The sequence below is a fragment of the Chelonia mydas genome, chromosome 3 (assembly GCF_015237465.2).
Source record: "Chelonia mydas isolate rCheMyd1 chromosome 3, rCheMyd1.pri.v2, whole genome shotgun sequence".
NCBI lineage: Eukaryota > Metazoa > Chordata > Testudines > Cheloniidae > Chelonia > Chelonia mydas.
Window position 1 is genome coordinate 203,145,572 of NC_057851.1, and position 13,757 is coordinate 203,159,328.

A 13,757-nucleotide genomic window follows, 5' to 3' on the forward strand; every position below is an offset into this window, starting at 1 on the left:
AAATACCAAGCTGTTGACCTGCATGGTACTTAAATAATGCATGGCAAATACTGCCATGATATGGGAGAAGAGTATATCTTGTCTCTCCAGAGATCTCAACTTCAAAGGAGTTAAAAGCACGGTTGCCAATTCTCGTGGTTTTATTGTGAGACTCATGATATTTAGTATGTTTCTTAATTTCCAGGTCCTGGAGTCCTGTGATTAAATGGGAATTTCAGCTTTCATTTAAAAATTAAGTTTCCAGCCTTCAATGCTGGAGAATACCTTGAGAATGTGACACTTTAAAGGCACAAACCCAGAAGGCAAACAAAAAAACCCCCTGAACATTTATTATCTTAATAAATCTCATGATTCTGAGGCCCTGACTCGTGATTTAGCATGCATGGGGGTTGGCAGTGCTGAAGGAAAGTGTCTCCAATGTGATTTCTAGTACATATCACTTCCAGGTCATAATAGGTGACATGCAGCGGATACGGATTGCCTTTCTTCTCCAGCACAGACAAGTTATAATTGTTGCCAATGCTCACAATTCTACTGTGAAAAGAAAAGGAGGACTTGTGGCACCTTAGAGACTAACAAATTTATTTGAGCATAAGCTTTCGTGAGCTACAGCTCACTTTATCAGATGCATGCAGTGGAAAATACAGTGAGGGGATTTTATATACACAGAGAACATGAAACAATGGGTGTTACCATACACACTGTAACAAGAGTGATCAGATAAGGTGAGCTATTACCTGCAGGAGAGAAAAAAAAACTTTTGTAGGGATAATCAAGGTGGGCCATTTCCAGCAGTTGACAAGAACGTGTGAGGAACAGTGGCGGGCGGGGGGGGGGGGGGCGGGAAATAAACATGGGGAAATAGTTTTACTTTGTGTAATGACACATCCACTCCCAGTCTTTATTCAAGCCTAATTTAATGGTGTCCAGTTTGCAAATTAATTCCAATTCAGCCGTCTCTCGTTGGAGTCTGTTTTTGAAGTTTTTTTTGTTGAAGAATTGCCACTTATATGTCTGTAATCGAGTGATCAGAGAGATTGAAGTGTTCTCTGACTGGTTTTTGAATGTTATAATTTTTGACGTCTGATTTGTGTCCATTTATTCTTTTACGTAGAGACTGTCCGGTTCTGCCAATGTACATGGCAGAGGGGCATTGCTGGCACATGATGGCATATATCACATGGGTAGATGTGCAGGTGAACGAGCCTCTGATAGCGTGGCTGATGTTATTAGGCCCTATGATGGTGTCCCCTGAATAGATATGTGGACACAGTTGGCAACGGGCTTTGTTGCGAGGATAGGTTCCTGGGTTAGTGGTTCTGGTGTGTGGTTGCTGGTGAGTATTTGCTTCAGGTTGGGGGGCTGTCTGTAGGCAAGGACTGGCCTGTTTCCCAAGATCTGTGAGAGTAATGGGTCGTCCTTCAGGATAGGTTGTAGAGCCTTGACGATGCGCTGGAGAGGTTTTAGTTGGGGGCTGAAGGTGACGGCTAGTGGCGTTCTGTTATTTTCTTTGTTGGGCCTGTCCTGTAGTAGGTGACTTCTGGGTACTCTTCTGGCTCTGTCAATCTGTTTCTTCACTTCAGCAAGCGGGTACTGTAGTTGTAAGAATGCTTGATAGAGATCTTGTAGGTGTTTGTCTCTGCCTGAGGGGTTGGAGCAAATGTGGTTGTATCGTAGAGCTTGGCTGTAAACAATTTATTGTAGATAAGTTTCTTCCCCCCCCCCCCCCACTGTTCCTCACACATTCTTGTCAACTGCTGGAAATGGCCCACCTTGATTATCACTACAAAAGGTCTCTCCCCCCTCCTCCCCCGCTCTCCTGCTGGTAATAGCTTACCTTACCTGATCACTCTCGTTACCGTGTGTATGGTAACACCCATTGTTTCATGTTCTCTGTGTATATAAATCTCCCCACTGTATTTTCCACTGAATGCATCCAATGAAGTGAGCTGTAGCTCACGAAAGCTTATGCTCAAATAAATTGGTTAGTCTCTAAGGTGCCACAAATCCTCCTTTTCTTTTTGCAAATACAGACTAACATGGCTGCTACTCTGAATTCTATTGTGGGTCTTGCCATATTTGGTGATTGTCTTAAATCCCCCAGCTGCCAGAGTCAGGTGCTTATGGGAGAATCTCAGCTTCCTTTTAAAGCAACAGTAAGTTTCTAGGTTTCATGCATCTGATGAAGTGAGCTGTAGCTCACGAAAGCTTATGCTCAAATAAATTGGTTAGTCTCTAAGGTGCCACAAGTCCTCCTCCTTTTCTTTTTGCGAGTAAGTTTCTAATCCTCCTGATTGCAGAAAAAAACTTTGAAATGTGATCTCAGTGTATCATAAAAACTCAAATGCCAGAAAGGAAATAAAATGAGCCCACAATGTATTATTTTTTAAATCTAATGATTTTTAAGCCAGTCTGGTGATTTTGGGGGTCTGTGTCCAGATTTTTGAACCCCAGGGGTTGGCAATCCTGCATTTTGAAAGTCTCTCTTCCCTTTTATTCTAGCTCAGGTCTCAAAACTACAGGCCACAGCGTACAGCGCTCCCCCTCTTGGGGCCAGAAGCGGGGACTGTATGTCCCAGCATGCAATCCTCCACCTGGAGCTGAACGGCTGGCTGCTCGTATGTCATATCAAAATCCAGCCTTGCGTGCTGGGCCCTGCAGTGTTCACCTGCTCGCTGAAACGGGATGGAGCAGCTGATAGTCGCGCTGTAGCTGAGGTTGCAGCTCAGTTTCTGTTTAGCAGATTACTGGCTGGCTCCTTGCTTCAGAGGGGGGCCAGGAAAGGGTGCGGGGCAGGTTATCCCTGCCTGCTTCTCTGGCTTGGCCTGCTTGGGGGAGGATCATGTGATTTCCTGGCTCCAAGCCCTGCCCTGTTTGCAGTGTGTGTTTTCTTGCTGCTGTCTCTGCTCTCTGGATTTCCCCTCCTCAGCCCTCTGCTTACCTTGTGGTTTCTTGCTTGTGTTCCAGAGACGTCCGGCTGTGGGGAGCAATGACAGAGGTGACCAGAGAGGTGTTTGGACACTTGCCCCAGAAGGGAGGAAGAGGAGGGGCTGTTGAAAAGTTCCTGCTGAAATCAGACAGTGTTAAAGTGGAGATTATCTCCTTAGGCTGTATAATCACTGCACTGGAAACCAGAGGCAGGGATGGGAACCTCTCCGACATTGTCCTGGGCTTTGATCGCTTGGAAGGTGGGTTTAAATCCATTTTTTCAAAGACAATATGCATTGACCTAGCTTCTTGGTTATTTTCTTTCTGATCCTTTTCTAAGGTACTTCTCACTAGGCCCCTGGTTCTCCATGGCCCTGCCCCCAGCGTAGTCCTCTGCTGTAGTCCAAACACTACCATATCCGAGTGGTGCTGTGTTCCATCCACCCACACTGCTGTGAGTGACTACCTTATGTTCAAGGCAATGGAGAGGCTTCTATTTCAGTGAGAGTGTGTGGGTGGGGGTGGGGGTGGGGGTGGGGGTGGGGGGGGGTTTGCAGGTTGCCATTTGCTTCAGTGGAAGCAAGATCAGACCCATATTACACAAGAATCCCAACCACAAGAGAAGAAAAACTTCCTTCCCCAGCCCAGAAGGACTTTTGCTTCTTAGAACAAAGACTTTCAACACAGCACAGCATCTGGGTCTGTACAATTAGGAAAGAGATGACTAAGGGGGGGATATGACAGAGGCCTATAAAATCACAAAAAGAAAAGGAGTACTTGTGGCACCTTAGAGACTAACCAATTTATTTGAGCATCCGCAAATCAGTGGATTCGCGGATGCTCAAATAAATTGGTTAGTCTCTAAGGTGCCACAAGTACTCCTTTTCTTTTTGTGAATACAGACTAACACGGCTGTTACTCTGAAACCTATAAAATCACACTGGATTTTATAGACCTGGACACCTCCCAGCTGCTGTCAGTTTTGTTTGATCTGGTGTACTTGCAGAAGCAATGGTGGCAATCAGGTCCACAGAAAACATGTTACTCTGAAACCTGTCCCAAGACTGTAAACATACAAATACACCTTCTAGAGCAAAAGTGCAGTTTTAATATCCTTTAACTCTTTTTGCTTTACCAACCATACCACTTCCTAGCCATTAAGGAAGAGTTATTTACTCCTTCACATAACACAAGAACCAGGGATTGCCAATGAAATTAACAGGCAGCAGGTTTAAAGCAAACATAAGGAAGTATTTCTTCAAACAACACACAGTCATCCCATGGAACTTGTTGCCAGGGGATGATGTGAAGGCCAGAAGTATAACTGGGTTCAAAAAAGAATTAGATCAATTCCTGGAGAACAGGTTTAGATGGTCAGGGTAGTAACCCCATGCTCTGGGTGTACCTAAATCTCCAACTGCCGGAAGCTGAGACTGGACAATAGAGGTGGAGGATTCAAAATTGCCCTGTTCTGTGCATTCCCTCTGAAGCATCTGACACTGGCCAATGTCAGGGACAGGACACTGGGCTACATGGACCGCTGGCCTGACCCAGTAGAGTCATTCTTATGGCAATGATATACATTATTATAATTTTGGTTACTATAGCAGCTAGAGGCCCCAATCAAGAATGAAGCCTTGAGAAGAAGGATGATCCAATGGTTAGGGCACCAAGCTGGCACTTAAGAGATCCTGGGTTAAGTTACCTGCTCTGCCACAAACTCCTTTTGTGACCTTGGGGAAGTCACTTAGCCTCTCTGTGCCTCAATTCCCCAACTGTACAAGGGGATAATCGTCCTGCCCTGCAGAGCTGTGAGAATAAATGCAACAGCATGTGAAGTGCTCAGATATGGTGATGGGAGCCATAGGAGGACCTTAGATAAATTGTGCTAGGTGTGTACAACCACAAAATGGGATAGTCCTTGCCCAGTATGTAACCTTTATCTCTAAGCACCCAAGTGTCTCTCTGTCGGTTGCACTGGGGGAGTTGCTCCTGATTTACACACCTATACAAGCGAGATCAGAGTCAGGCTTGCGAAACTTGAAAATGGAGCAGGGGCCATGTTTTTGTTCTGTTTGTACAGCATGTAGCACAGAGGGGCTCTGGTCCATGGCTAGGGCTCCTAGGCACTAGGGTCATACAGATAATTAATAACACTGTGAATGTTGCAAAAAGAAAAGGAGGACTTGTGGCACCTTAGTGACTAACCAATTTATTTGAGCATAAGCTTTCGTGAGCTACAGCTCACTTCATCGGATGCAGCTCACGAAAGCTTATGCTCAGATAAATTGGTTAGTCTCTAAGGTGCCACAAGTCCTCCTTTTCTTTTTGCGAATACAGACTAACACGGCTGTTACTCTGAAACCTGTGAATGTTGTCAATCCCCGGCTGCAGAGCTGGATGCTGGGGATGGAGAGGCTGGGGACTTATGGATCAGTTCAGGGCGGGTGTTCCATGTGCAGGGGGCAGTGTGGATGCTGGTGCAGGGAGGTCTGTGTGAGAACTGACAAGGGGGTGGAGGAGGCTGGCAACATTGGTGCAGCCGAGCAGGCGGGGTTGGTCTACAAGAGGCGGGAGTGGGCATGCAGTGAGTGCAGGGTCAGGAAGACCCATGAAGTAAAGACAAGTAGCTCGACCCCAATGTGGAGAAAGAGGGGAACAGGTGAAGAGGCTTCAAGGGGGGGGCAGACAGAGTAAGTGATCCAAGCAGTTGTGCTTTGTATGGAGAGGAGGGACAGCGATGTGGATGGTAGAGGCCTGAGAGGACAAGCCTGTATGTTCAGGGCTCCGGGAGCGAGGGATGTGAGTGGGCATTTCTGACCAGCACCTTACCAGAGTGGAGCTAACAGGCTCGTCTGTTACTTTGCTGAGTCTAGTTCTTAAAAACATTTAGTTCCTGATTCTGCCCATCTTGCTCATGTGCTACAATGGAGTAGTGCCACTGGAATGGATGGGATTCCTCAGGCTGGGGGTTACTCTGCATTACGCTGAGCTGGGCCTTTGGAAAGCCCATGAAATAAGGCTTGATGGGGAATGGCTGCCTTGAGGTCATTGTATCCCTAGACAGATCTGAGCCAGGCACGCAGCACAGATGAGTGCCCTGAGTCCTGCAACAAGCAGCCGCTCAGTTACCGCCTGACTGCAAACAGGCGCTTTCTTCCTGTTTTTAAGGCACCTTATATGAGCCACTTGGAGCACCATGGGGTGACAGCTGAGAGTAGAATGCCCCAGCTGTCACATTGGGACCATGTTCTCGCCTCTTCCGAAGAGTGAGGAAGCACTCCGAATGCTCGCTTAGCTCCAGAAGGGAACACAGACTTGCTGGCAGCTCTGTGGCAGACACACATCAGACTGCTTTTATTTCATGCATTCCCTCCTTGCTATCTCACAAATTTGCGTGAAAGTAGGCATCCAAATTCTGCTTTCCATTCTCAATGGAGAATCTGAGAGTAGAGCAGAGACCATGTGTTAATCTGGCCTTTTGCCCGAGGAATGGAGTCGATTTGGATGGATGGGTTTGGTGTCTCTGGTTAATAGGGTGCGTGTGTTACTATCGTACAGCACTAATTTGTTTCTGTGTAGGCTGTAATTTTCAAACCTCTCTAAAATCCACATGCCTAGTTAGAATGGCTCAAAAATTGGCCTGTCAGTTCAGAGTCTGGGTAAAGTCTGGGGTGAAAATTTGGTGACAGTGGATGATCGTGTTCTCTAGACTAGAGTACAGACCCTCCCACCCCTTCACCAAAAACAAAAAGACCTGTTTTTTAAGTGTCAGCCATCTCATAATGCACAGATATGGACCAGACAGGGGGCTCTATCCCCATGAAGCCCCCATCGCTGCACTGCCCTTGCTGAGACCTAGCATCAGAATTCCTGCAAGCTATTGGAGTTTGCTTTGTGAGCTCAGCTGCTGTGAGCCGCGTTCTTCTCCTGCAGCAGTGAGGGATTGTTAGGGAGACCATCCCACGTAATATACCACAGGGGAAGGGGAACTGAATTGGGAGCTAGAAACTGTGAATTAAAATTTCTTCCTGTGACTGTGGGGAATATTTCTATGCATTTCATCGCTCTTAATAGTAACCCAGGCTGCCTATATCCCTGTCCTGATGGGAGATGACAGTCCTTCCTCTATTTAGCAAATAAGCGGCTGCTCAAGGGCCTTTCAGCCAAAGCCAGGAATAGATCCAGTCTCTAAAGACTGGCCCAAGACTCCTCCCCTCAGAAATGCCGCCCTTTTAAGTGACTCTGCCAAGGTGACTTGCCCTAGGCAGCAACAGCGTGTACATATATTGATGGGTTTCAGAGTAACAGCCGTGTTAGTCTGTATTCGCAAAAAGAAAAGGAGGACTTGTGGCACCTTAGAGACTAACCAATTTATTTGAGCATAAGCTTTCGTGAGCTACAGTGAAGTGAGCTGTAGCTCACGAAAGCTTATGCTCAAATAAATTGGTTAGTCTCTAAGGTGCCACAAGTACTCCTTTTCTTTTTGCATATATTGATGGTGACTAGAGCAGGGCCTGCAAGCAGCAAAAAGACAGTCTTGTGGCTGTGGCAGTGTACTGGGGCTCAGGAGATCTGGTGTCTGTCCTGGGTTCTCCCACAGCCTGCCTCTGGGATGCTGAGCAAGCCTCGTACAGCAGCCTGGTTTGGAGGTGACCGCCTGGCTGAGATCTGCGTAGAGAATGCCTCACCTCCATTTAGCAGGAAGGATTGCCTTGTGGCTAACGCATCAGCCTAGTGCTGCAGGTGGCTACAGTGGATGGGAAGTGTCACCTTAGCTCTCCATTTCCTGGCTTTTTAACATTACATCTTGTTTAGATAACTGTTCTTGTAAAGGGACCGTAAACTCCACAGTTCCCTGTTCTGCAGCCATGAGTTTTGAAACTCATGAGGAATGAAACTCTCCCATTCTGGAAGGGCACGAGGAGTGCAGGGTAGTTGTTGGGTGTGATGGAAATGGTCGTGCACCTCCAAAATGTGCAATTGGGGATGCCTTCTAGAACTCAAATCAGTAAACAAATGGAGACTTGCAGACACCTTCTATGTCCTCATCTTAAATTAGGATCCTTGTCTTATTGCCAGGACTGTTTTTCCCCATCCAACCCTACTTTCTGAGCTCCATCTGCCTGGCCCTAGGGATCACAGTAAAACTGAACTTTGTTTTGAATGATGACTCATTTATTTTGTTAGGTTATCTCAACAAACACCCCTATTTTGGAGCCACTATTGGGCGAGTTGCTAACAGAATTGCTAACGGGAAATTCACAGTGGAAGGAAAAGAGTATCAGTTGGCCCTCAACAACCCACCCAACAGCCTGCATGGAGGGAACAAAGGGTTTGACAAGGTAAATCTGATCATCGTCAAACTGATTCTGATCTCCCTTGTTTTCAATCAGGGGCATCCTGTTAAAGCAAGAGGTTGATTTTAGTATGCTTTAGCCCTGTGTTATTGATGTTTGAGGACAAGCTTTCTGTACCTTGAAAGTTGACACTCTTTCCAAATGGCTTCCTTATCACGCTGATATCTCCTTGTTTTAGAATGATCCTTCAGCTCTGTACAATTAAAACACCCAATCTCTGCAATTTGCACCAAGCAGCTTTTACAGCTGGTAAGCTGCCCCTAATTAGGAATATTGTCTGCTGCAGAATTGGCCACTACAGCTAGTCTGGGGCTGGACTCTACCTGCTGGGTGACTGTGGAAAGCCATTTCTCCTTCCTGTGGTTCTGTTTCCCCTTGCCGTGGCAGGGACCTCTTCAGTTTTAATTTTAGCAAAGACATCTCTTATCCCAAATACTCATTATACACTGGAGTCAAATGGACTCTAAAAAAACTAAACAAGGAGTTTTCAACAGTGTAAGTCTCTTTCTCAGTACTTGTCTACATTTGAAAACTGCCCAGTGTTTAAACTCAATTGGATGTGCTCAAGTTACGAGTGCTGAGTAGACAAGTACTGGATGTGTCAGCCGTGTAATAGCTGTTAGCCACGACTAGCTGAGTGGTGTTGAGCAGAACCAGTGGTCATCTAGCTGGTCGCAGTGCTGTGGTCAGTATGAAGTCATCCTAGTCACAGGTTCCCAGGCAGGTTACTGTATAGCATTATGTCCTTTCTGGTTGGAGAGATGAATGGACTTTATGATAAGTTTGAGATATTTTCCTGAAATATTTTCCAAATATTTTCTGTGAAACCCATTTTTTTCACACTTACAAATTTTGATTTTGTTGGCTCTGTTCTTTTCAGTTAGCTACAGAAAAACCTGTATATAGCATTAACAAAGTCTGCTCTCAGAGCTGGCTCATGTCCTCCAAAGTGCAGGAATTTGCAGCTTTGCATTGAGGACCCATGTTTAAAGATCAAGATAAAGTTTAATGCCAGGTATCCCCTTTTTTTAAAACACTCTTTGCCATTTTACCATACTTCCCATAAAAGTATCAGTGTCTTTTTTGTGACCTGTATTGGCTGCCTTTTAAAAGAACCATTTGTGTTTGATCACAACCTAGTTTTGTTATCTGTATATGTATTTTATTCAGTTTCTAAAAATAAGTATACAAAACTTGGACTGTAAGCTCCTTGGGGCAGAGACTCTTTTTGTTCTGTGTCTGTGCAGTGCCTGGCACAGTGGAGGCCTGATCCGTCACCAGGGCTCCTAGGTGCAGTGGCAGTGCGGATAGGATCATTTTCCGATATACACATGACCTCAATCACTCAGGCCCAGCCTCTTGTCTTTTGGGATGTTAGTAGAGGCTCGATCCTGCAAGGTGCCCAGCACTCTGGTCCTGATCCAGCAAAGTCCATAAGCACCAACTTAACTTAAAGCGCATGAGCTGTCCCATTGAATTCAGCAGGACAACTTATATGCTTGAAGTTAAGTATGTGCTTAAGTGCCTGGCTAAATCAGGAATAGAGTACTCAGCGCCTCGCAGGATCAAGTCCAATTTCCCTAGGGCTTCACAGTGGTGCTGGAACAGTTTTTAGAGTGGGGGTGCTGAGCTGTGCCTCCCCTCACCTGTGTCTGCGTCCCTCACCGCCCCCTTGAGCTGGGGCCAGGAGCAGGGCTGTGGCTTCGGGAGGGGGGAATGCAGACACGGTAAGAGGGCTGAGGCTGGGGTCACAGCTTTGGTGTGGAATCCCGGGCCGGGGTCAGGAGCGGAGCCCCACAGCCTGGACCCTGGGTGCCGGGCCGGGTGCGGGGCCAGGTGGCCAGGCGCGGGGCCTGGCGGCTGGGACCCCAGGTCAGCAGCCGAGAGCCCAGGTGCAGTGCCAGTGGCTGGGACTGGGGCCAGCAGCAGAGCCCCCCAGGTGTGGGGCTGGCAGCCGGGACCCTGTGCAAAGCCTGGGGGTGCTGCAGCCCCCCCTGCACCTGTAGTTCCCGCAGCTATGGGGCTGCAGCTGCCTTACAGCCATCGTGGATGGAAAAAACACAATATTTAATTTAAAAAACGAAGTAGAAGTGTATGTACATTTAATAGCAAATCCTCTCAGACAGCTGTTTTTGTCCATGAAGCTGCTGTTCTGGGCTTGGATGGCTGTTAATGGCTGGTGGGGTTTTGTGTGCTTGTGCTTTTCTTTTAATCCTGGGTGACAACATTCAAAAAAATTGTCAGTTTTTGCAGGAATAGAATGCTAATTTTGGGGGCCATAAAACCTTAATGATGTTTCTTTGAATGGTCAGGTCAATGAGATCTCCCCTTCAGCTCGTTAGCGTGTCTGTACAGGCTCTAACAGGAAGGCCTTTGGTCACCCGAGAAGTGCTCGTACCACAGTGCAAGAGATGTCACGTTACTGAACAGTCATGTTATCAAAGCCGTTCTGGTATAACCAAAGGCCAGATCCTCAGCTGGGGTAAATCAGGATAATTCCACTGAACTACACATTTACATCAGTGAAGGATGTGGGCCAAAACATTTTTTTTCTATGGTTTCTCCTACTGCACAAAGAAAATGTCATCACTGAAGCCTTGGCTGCTTATTGTAAACATGTAGGTTATTTTTTTTTAAACATTCTCTGAGGATTATTTTAAAGAGTAAAGAAGAGATTTCTTTAGGTGAGAGGTTTTTCGCAGGAGTGGGTGTGTGAGCTTCTGTGGCCTGCGTCGTGCAGGAGGTCGGACTAGATGATCAGAGTGGTCCCTTCTGACCTTAGGATCGGACAGAGTGTCCTGTGCTGTTGTTAAACTGACAGCTGGGAGAAGGGAGAGAGTAACAATAATTTTTGTAACTACATCTCCTACCACACAGACCATATGGTAAATAATGTTTGGCACTCCAGAAAGCTGGTAAGAAACTGATCTTGCCTTCCGGATCTGAGTTATATGAAATCGGTCAGGGTTACATAAAATTACACCCTTGTCATGTGACAAGGAGTTAGTAACCACTGACTGGAGCAGCTGTTTTTACACTCTGGCCAGACTCTCACTTCACCACTAGCTAGATTTGTCTACCTCCTTCCTTCTCTGGATGCTCGCTGTGGTGTAGCCGCTTAGAGCCCAGGGTCAGCACTTACAGCAGTCCCACTTGCAGAAAGGCACATTACAATTGACCTGATTATTTGATTTCTATGTCTGGGTCAAGACCATGCACATCTGCAAAGAGAAGAGCATGTGAAGGTCTGTTCAGCCATGGCAAATAGAGAGCTGGCTGATGTAACTTCATTCCAATTAGAAGGAAGCTGACTAGGGAAGTTGGAGGATGAAACTCTAGGGGGTATGAGAATACTGCGATTCAACTAGTTATTGATCCTGCTGTCTATGTGTCCAGAGAGCTGAGGAAATCCCAGAGTCTGTGCCGTCCTGACCCAAACCCAGAAAGCAAATATATAAGATTATAATTTGCCTATGATTTCCCCTTTTAGAGCACGTTCCTGCCATGGAGCTCAAAGCACTTTCCAAGCGTGAATTAGTTAATACTCAGGATAGCACTGTAAGGCGGGTAAAGTAGTTCTTAGCCCTGTTTCAGGGGTAGGTAACGTGAGGTACGCAGAGATGAGAAGTGGCGTGCGAGAGTTCTCCTCACAATGCAGCTTGCTGCAGTGCTGCCTCTCTTGCTCAGCTTGATGGTGCTATAAAAGACGAAAGCAAGAAAAAGAGGAAGAAAGGGGTAAGCAACATGTGTGTGACTTTGCATCTCACAAGCTAAGCAGGATTGGGCCCCCAAAGGACATGCTTCAGCACGGACGATATTCCTTGCTCTGTCTTGGTCACGTACCTGTGCTTCCGCATGGTGCTGTGGGAGCATGGCGCCCTTCTGATGCGATCCTAACTGTTTGTGGTCATTCTGGGTACGTCTGCACTGCAAAAAAAGACCCATGTCAGCGAGTCTGAGTCCAGGTCAACTGACTTAGCTTGTGGGGCTCACGCTGCATCGCTGAAAATAGCCAGGTGGACGTTGCCTCTTGGGCTGGAGCCTGGGCTCTGAAACCCGGCAGGGGTGTGTGTGAGTCTCAGAGCCTGAGCTCCAGCCTGAACAGGAATATCTACACGGCTGTTTTTAGCCTCCTTGCCTGATCCTGAGTCGGTCGACCTGGGCTCTGAGACTCGCTGCCGGGTGGTTTTTTTGCAGTGTAGATGTACCCTAAAGATCCTTATCAGACACTTATCAGAGGGGTTTGAGAGTTATCCCTAGTGCTCTGATTGGACTCCAGCTTCAGTTTTTCTGTTCCTCCAACTTCTCCTAGTCATTTCAGTTGGATACAGTTTTTGTTTTCACTTCCTGTTTTAAACTGTGTGCAGCTGAAGAGCTCCCACCCCAGGAGTGGGCTAAGTGATCCCTGAATGTAGATTGTAGGACCTCAAGATAAAATGCAGTATATACATTTGTTTTTAGATTATGTATCTGAAATATATAGGACCTTGAGGAAGTGGGAAATAATACTGATTGGCAGCCTCTTCTTCCTGTGTTTAAATCCAACATGTAGCACAAGAGAAGGATGTTACTCAGTAAAATATTATGATTTATATTACGGTGTCACTTAGGAGCCTCAGTCATGGATCAGGACCTTATTGTGGTAGGCACTGTACAAGCACAGAACAAAAAAGGCCCCTGCCCTAAGAAGTTTACTGTCTAACAATGGTTTCTATGTCACTGCAGCTGTAAACAAGAATTCTGTTTGCCTCCGGGAATGGAGCCATGTCAATTATCTTGCATGTGGGTTTCAACGGGGTAGAGAAATGAAATGAGTGTCAACAAAATTGTTGTTGCAGGTTCTCTGGACCCCGGAGGTGCTGCTAAATGGCATACGCTTCTCCAGAACGAGCCCAGATGGCGAGGAAGGATATCCTGGGGAACTAAAAGTCTGGGTGACCTACACGCTCGATGGTGGGGAACTCGTGATAAACTACCGAGCTCAAAGCAGCAACACTACCCCTATTAGCCTGACAAACCATGCCTACTTCAATCTAGCAGGCCAGGTAAGACAACCATCCTTGGTACTTCTCATGCTTTGGAAGCATGACTGAATTCATCTCACTGAGCTCAGATGGCGGGCTCGTAACTCTCACAATGCCTCGTAACTCCCTCATGAGCTACGCTGTCCAGTGATCTTACTCTGCTTGCTACACCATTGGAACAGCTAATACTTTAATACATCGTGAGGAGAGGGGAACCAAGAGCCATGTGCAAGTTGGGGCACGATGAGGGAGGGAAACTCTGGGGCTATTCATGGTGTGGGTGGTCAGAAAAGCTCAGTCCAAGGCGGTTCAGGGCAATCAGGGACATGGCCTGCTCAGGGAAGCTAATTTGGCACCAGGAGAAGCTACTGTAACTCTTTCAGTCTGTTTGGATTCCCAAGCAAGTGCAGAAGGGACTACGTACAGGATAGTGGCCTGTGATGTA

General features: G+C 46.7%; 1 protein-coding gene across 1 annotated transcript in view; it reads left to right on the top strand.

The window, feature by feature from the left end:
• Positions 1–2,617: 2,617 nt before the first annotated feature.
• Positions 2,618–13,757, top strand: part of GALM (galactose mutarotase) — a 38,531-nt gene continuing 27,391 nt past the window's right edge. The window contains exons 1-4 of the mRNA XM_037896385.2: positions 2,618–2,717; positions 2,968–3,188; positions 8,119–8,273; positions 13,127–13,333. Coding sequence (XP_037752313.1) covers positions 2,990–3,188; positions 8,119–8,273; positions 13,127–13,333 — 561 coding nt within the window. The 5' untranslated portion in view covers positions 2,618–2,717; positions 2,968–2,989. The remainder of the gene's footprint in view (positions 2,718–2,967; positions 3,189–8,118; positions 8,274–13,126; positions 13,334–13,757) is intronic.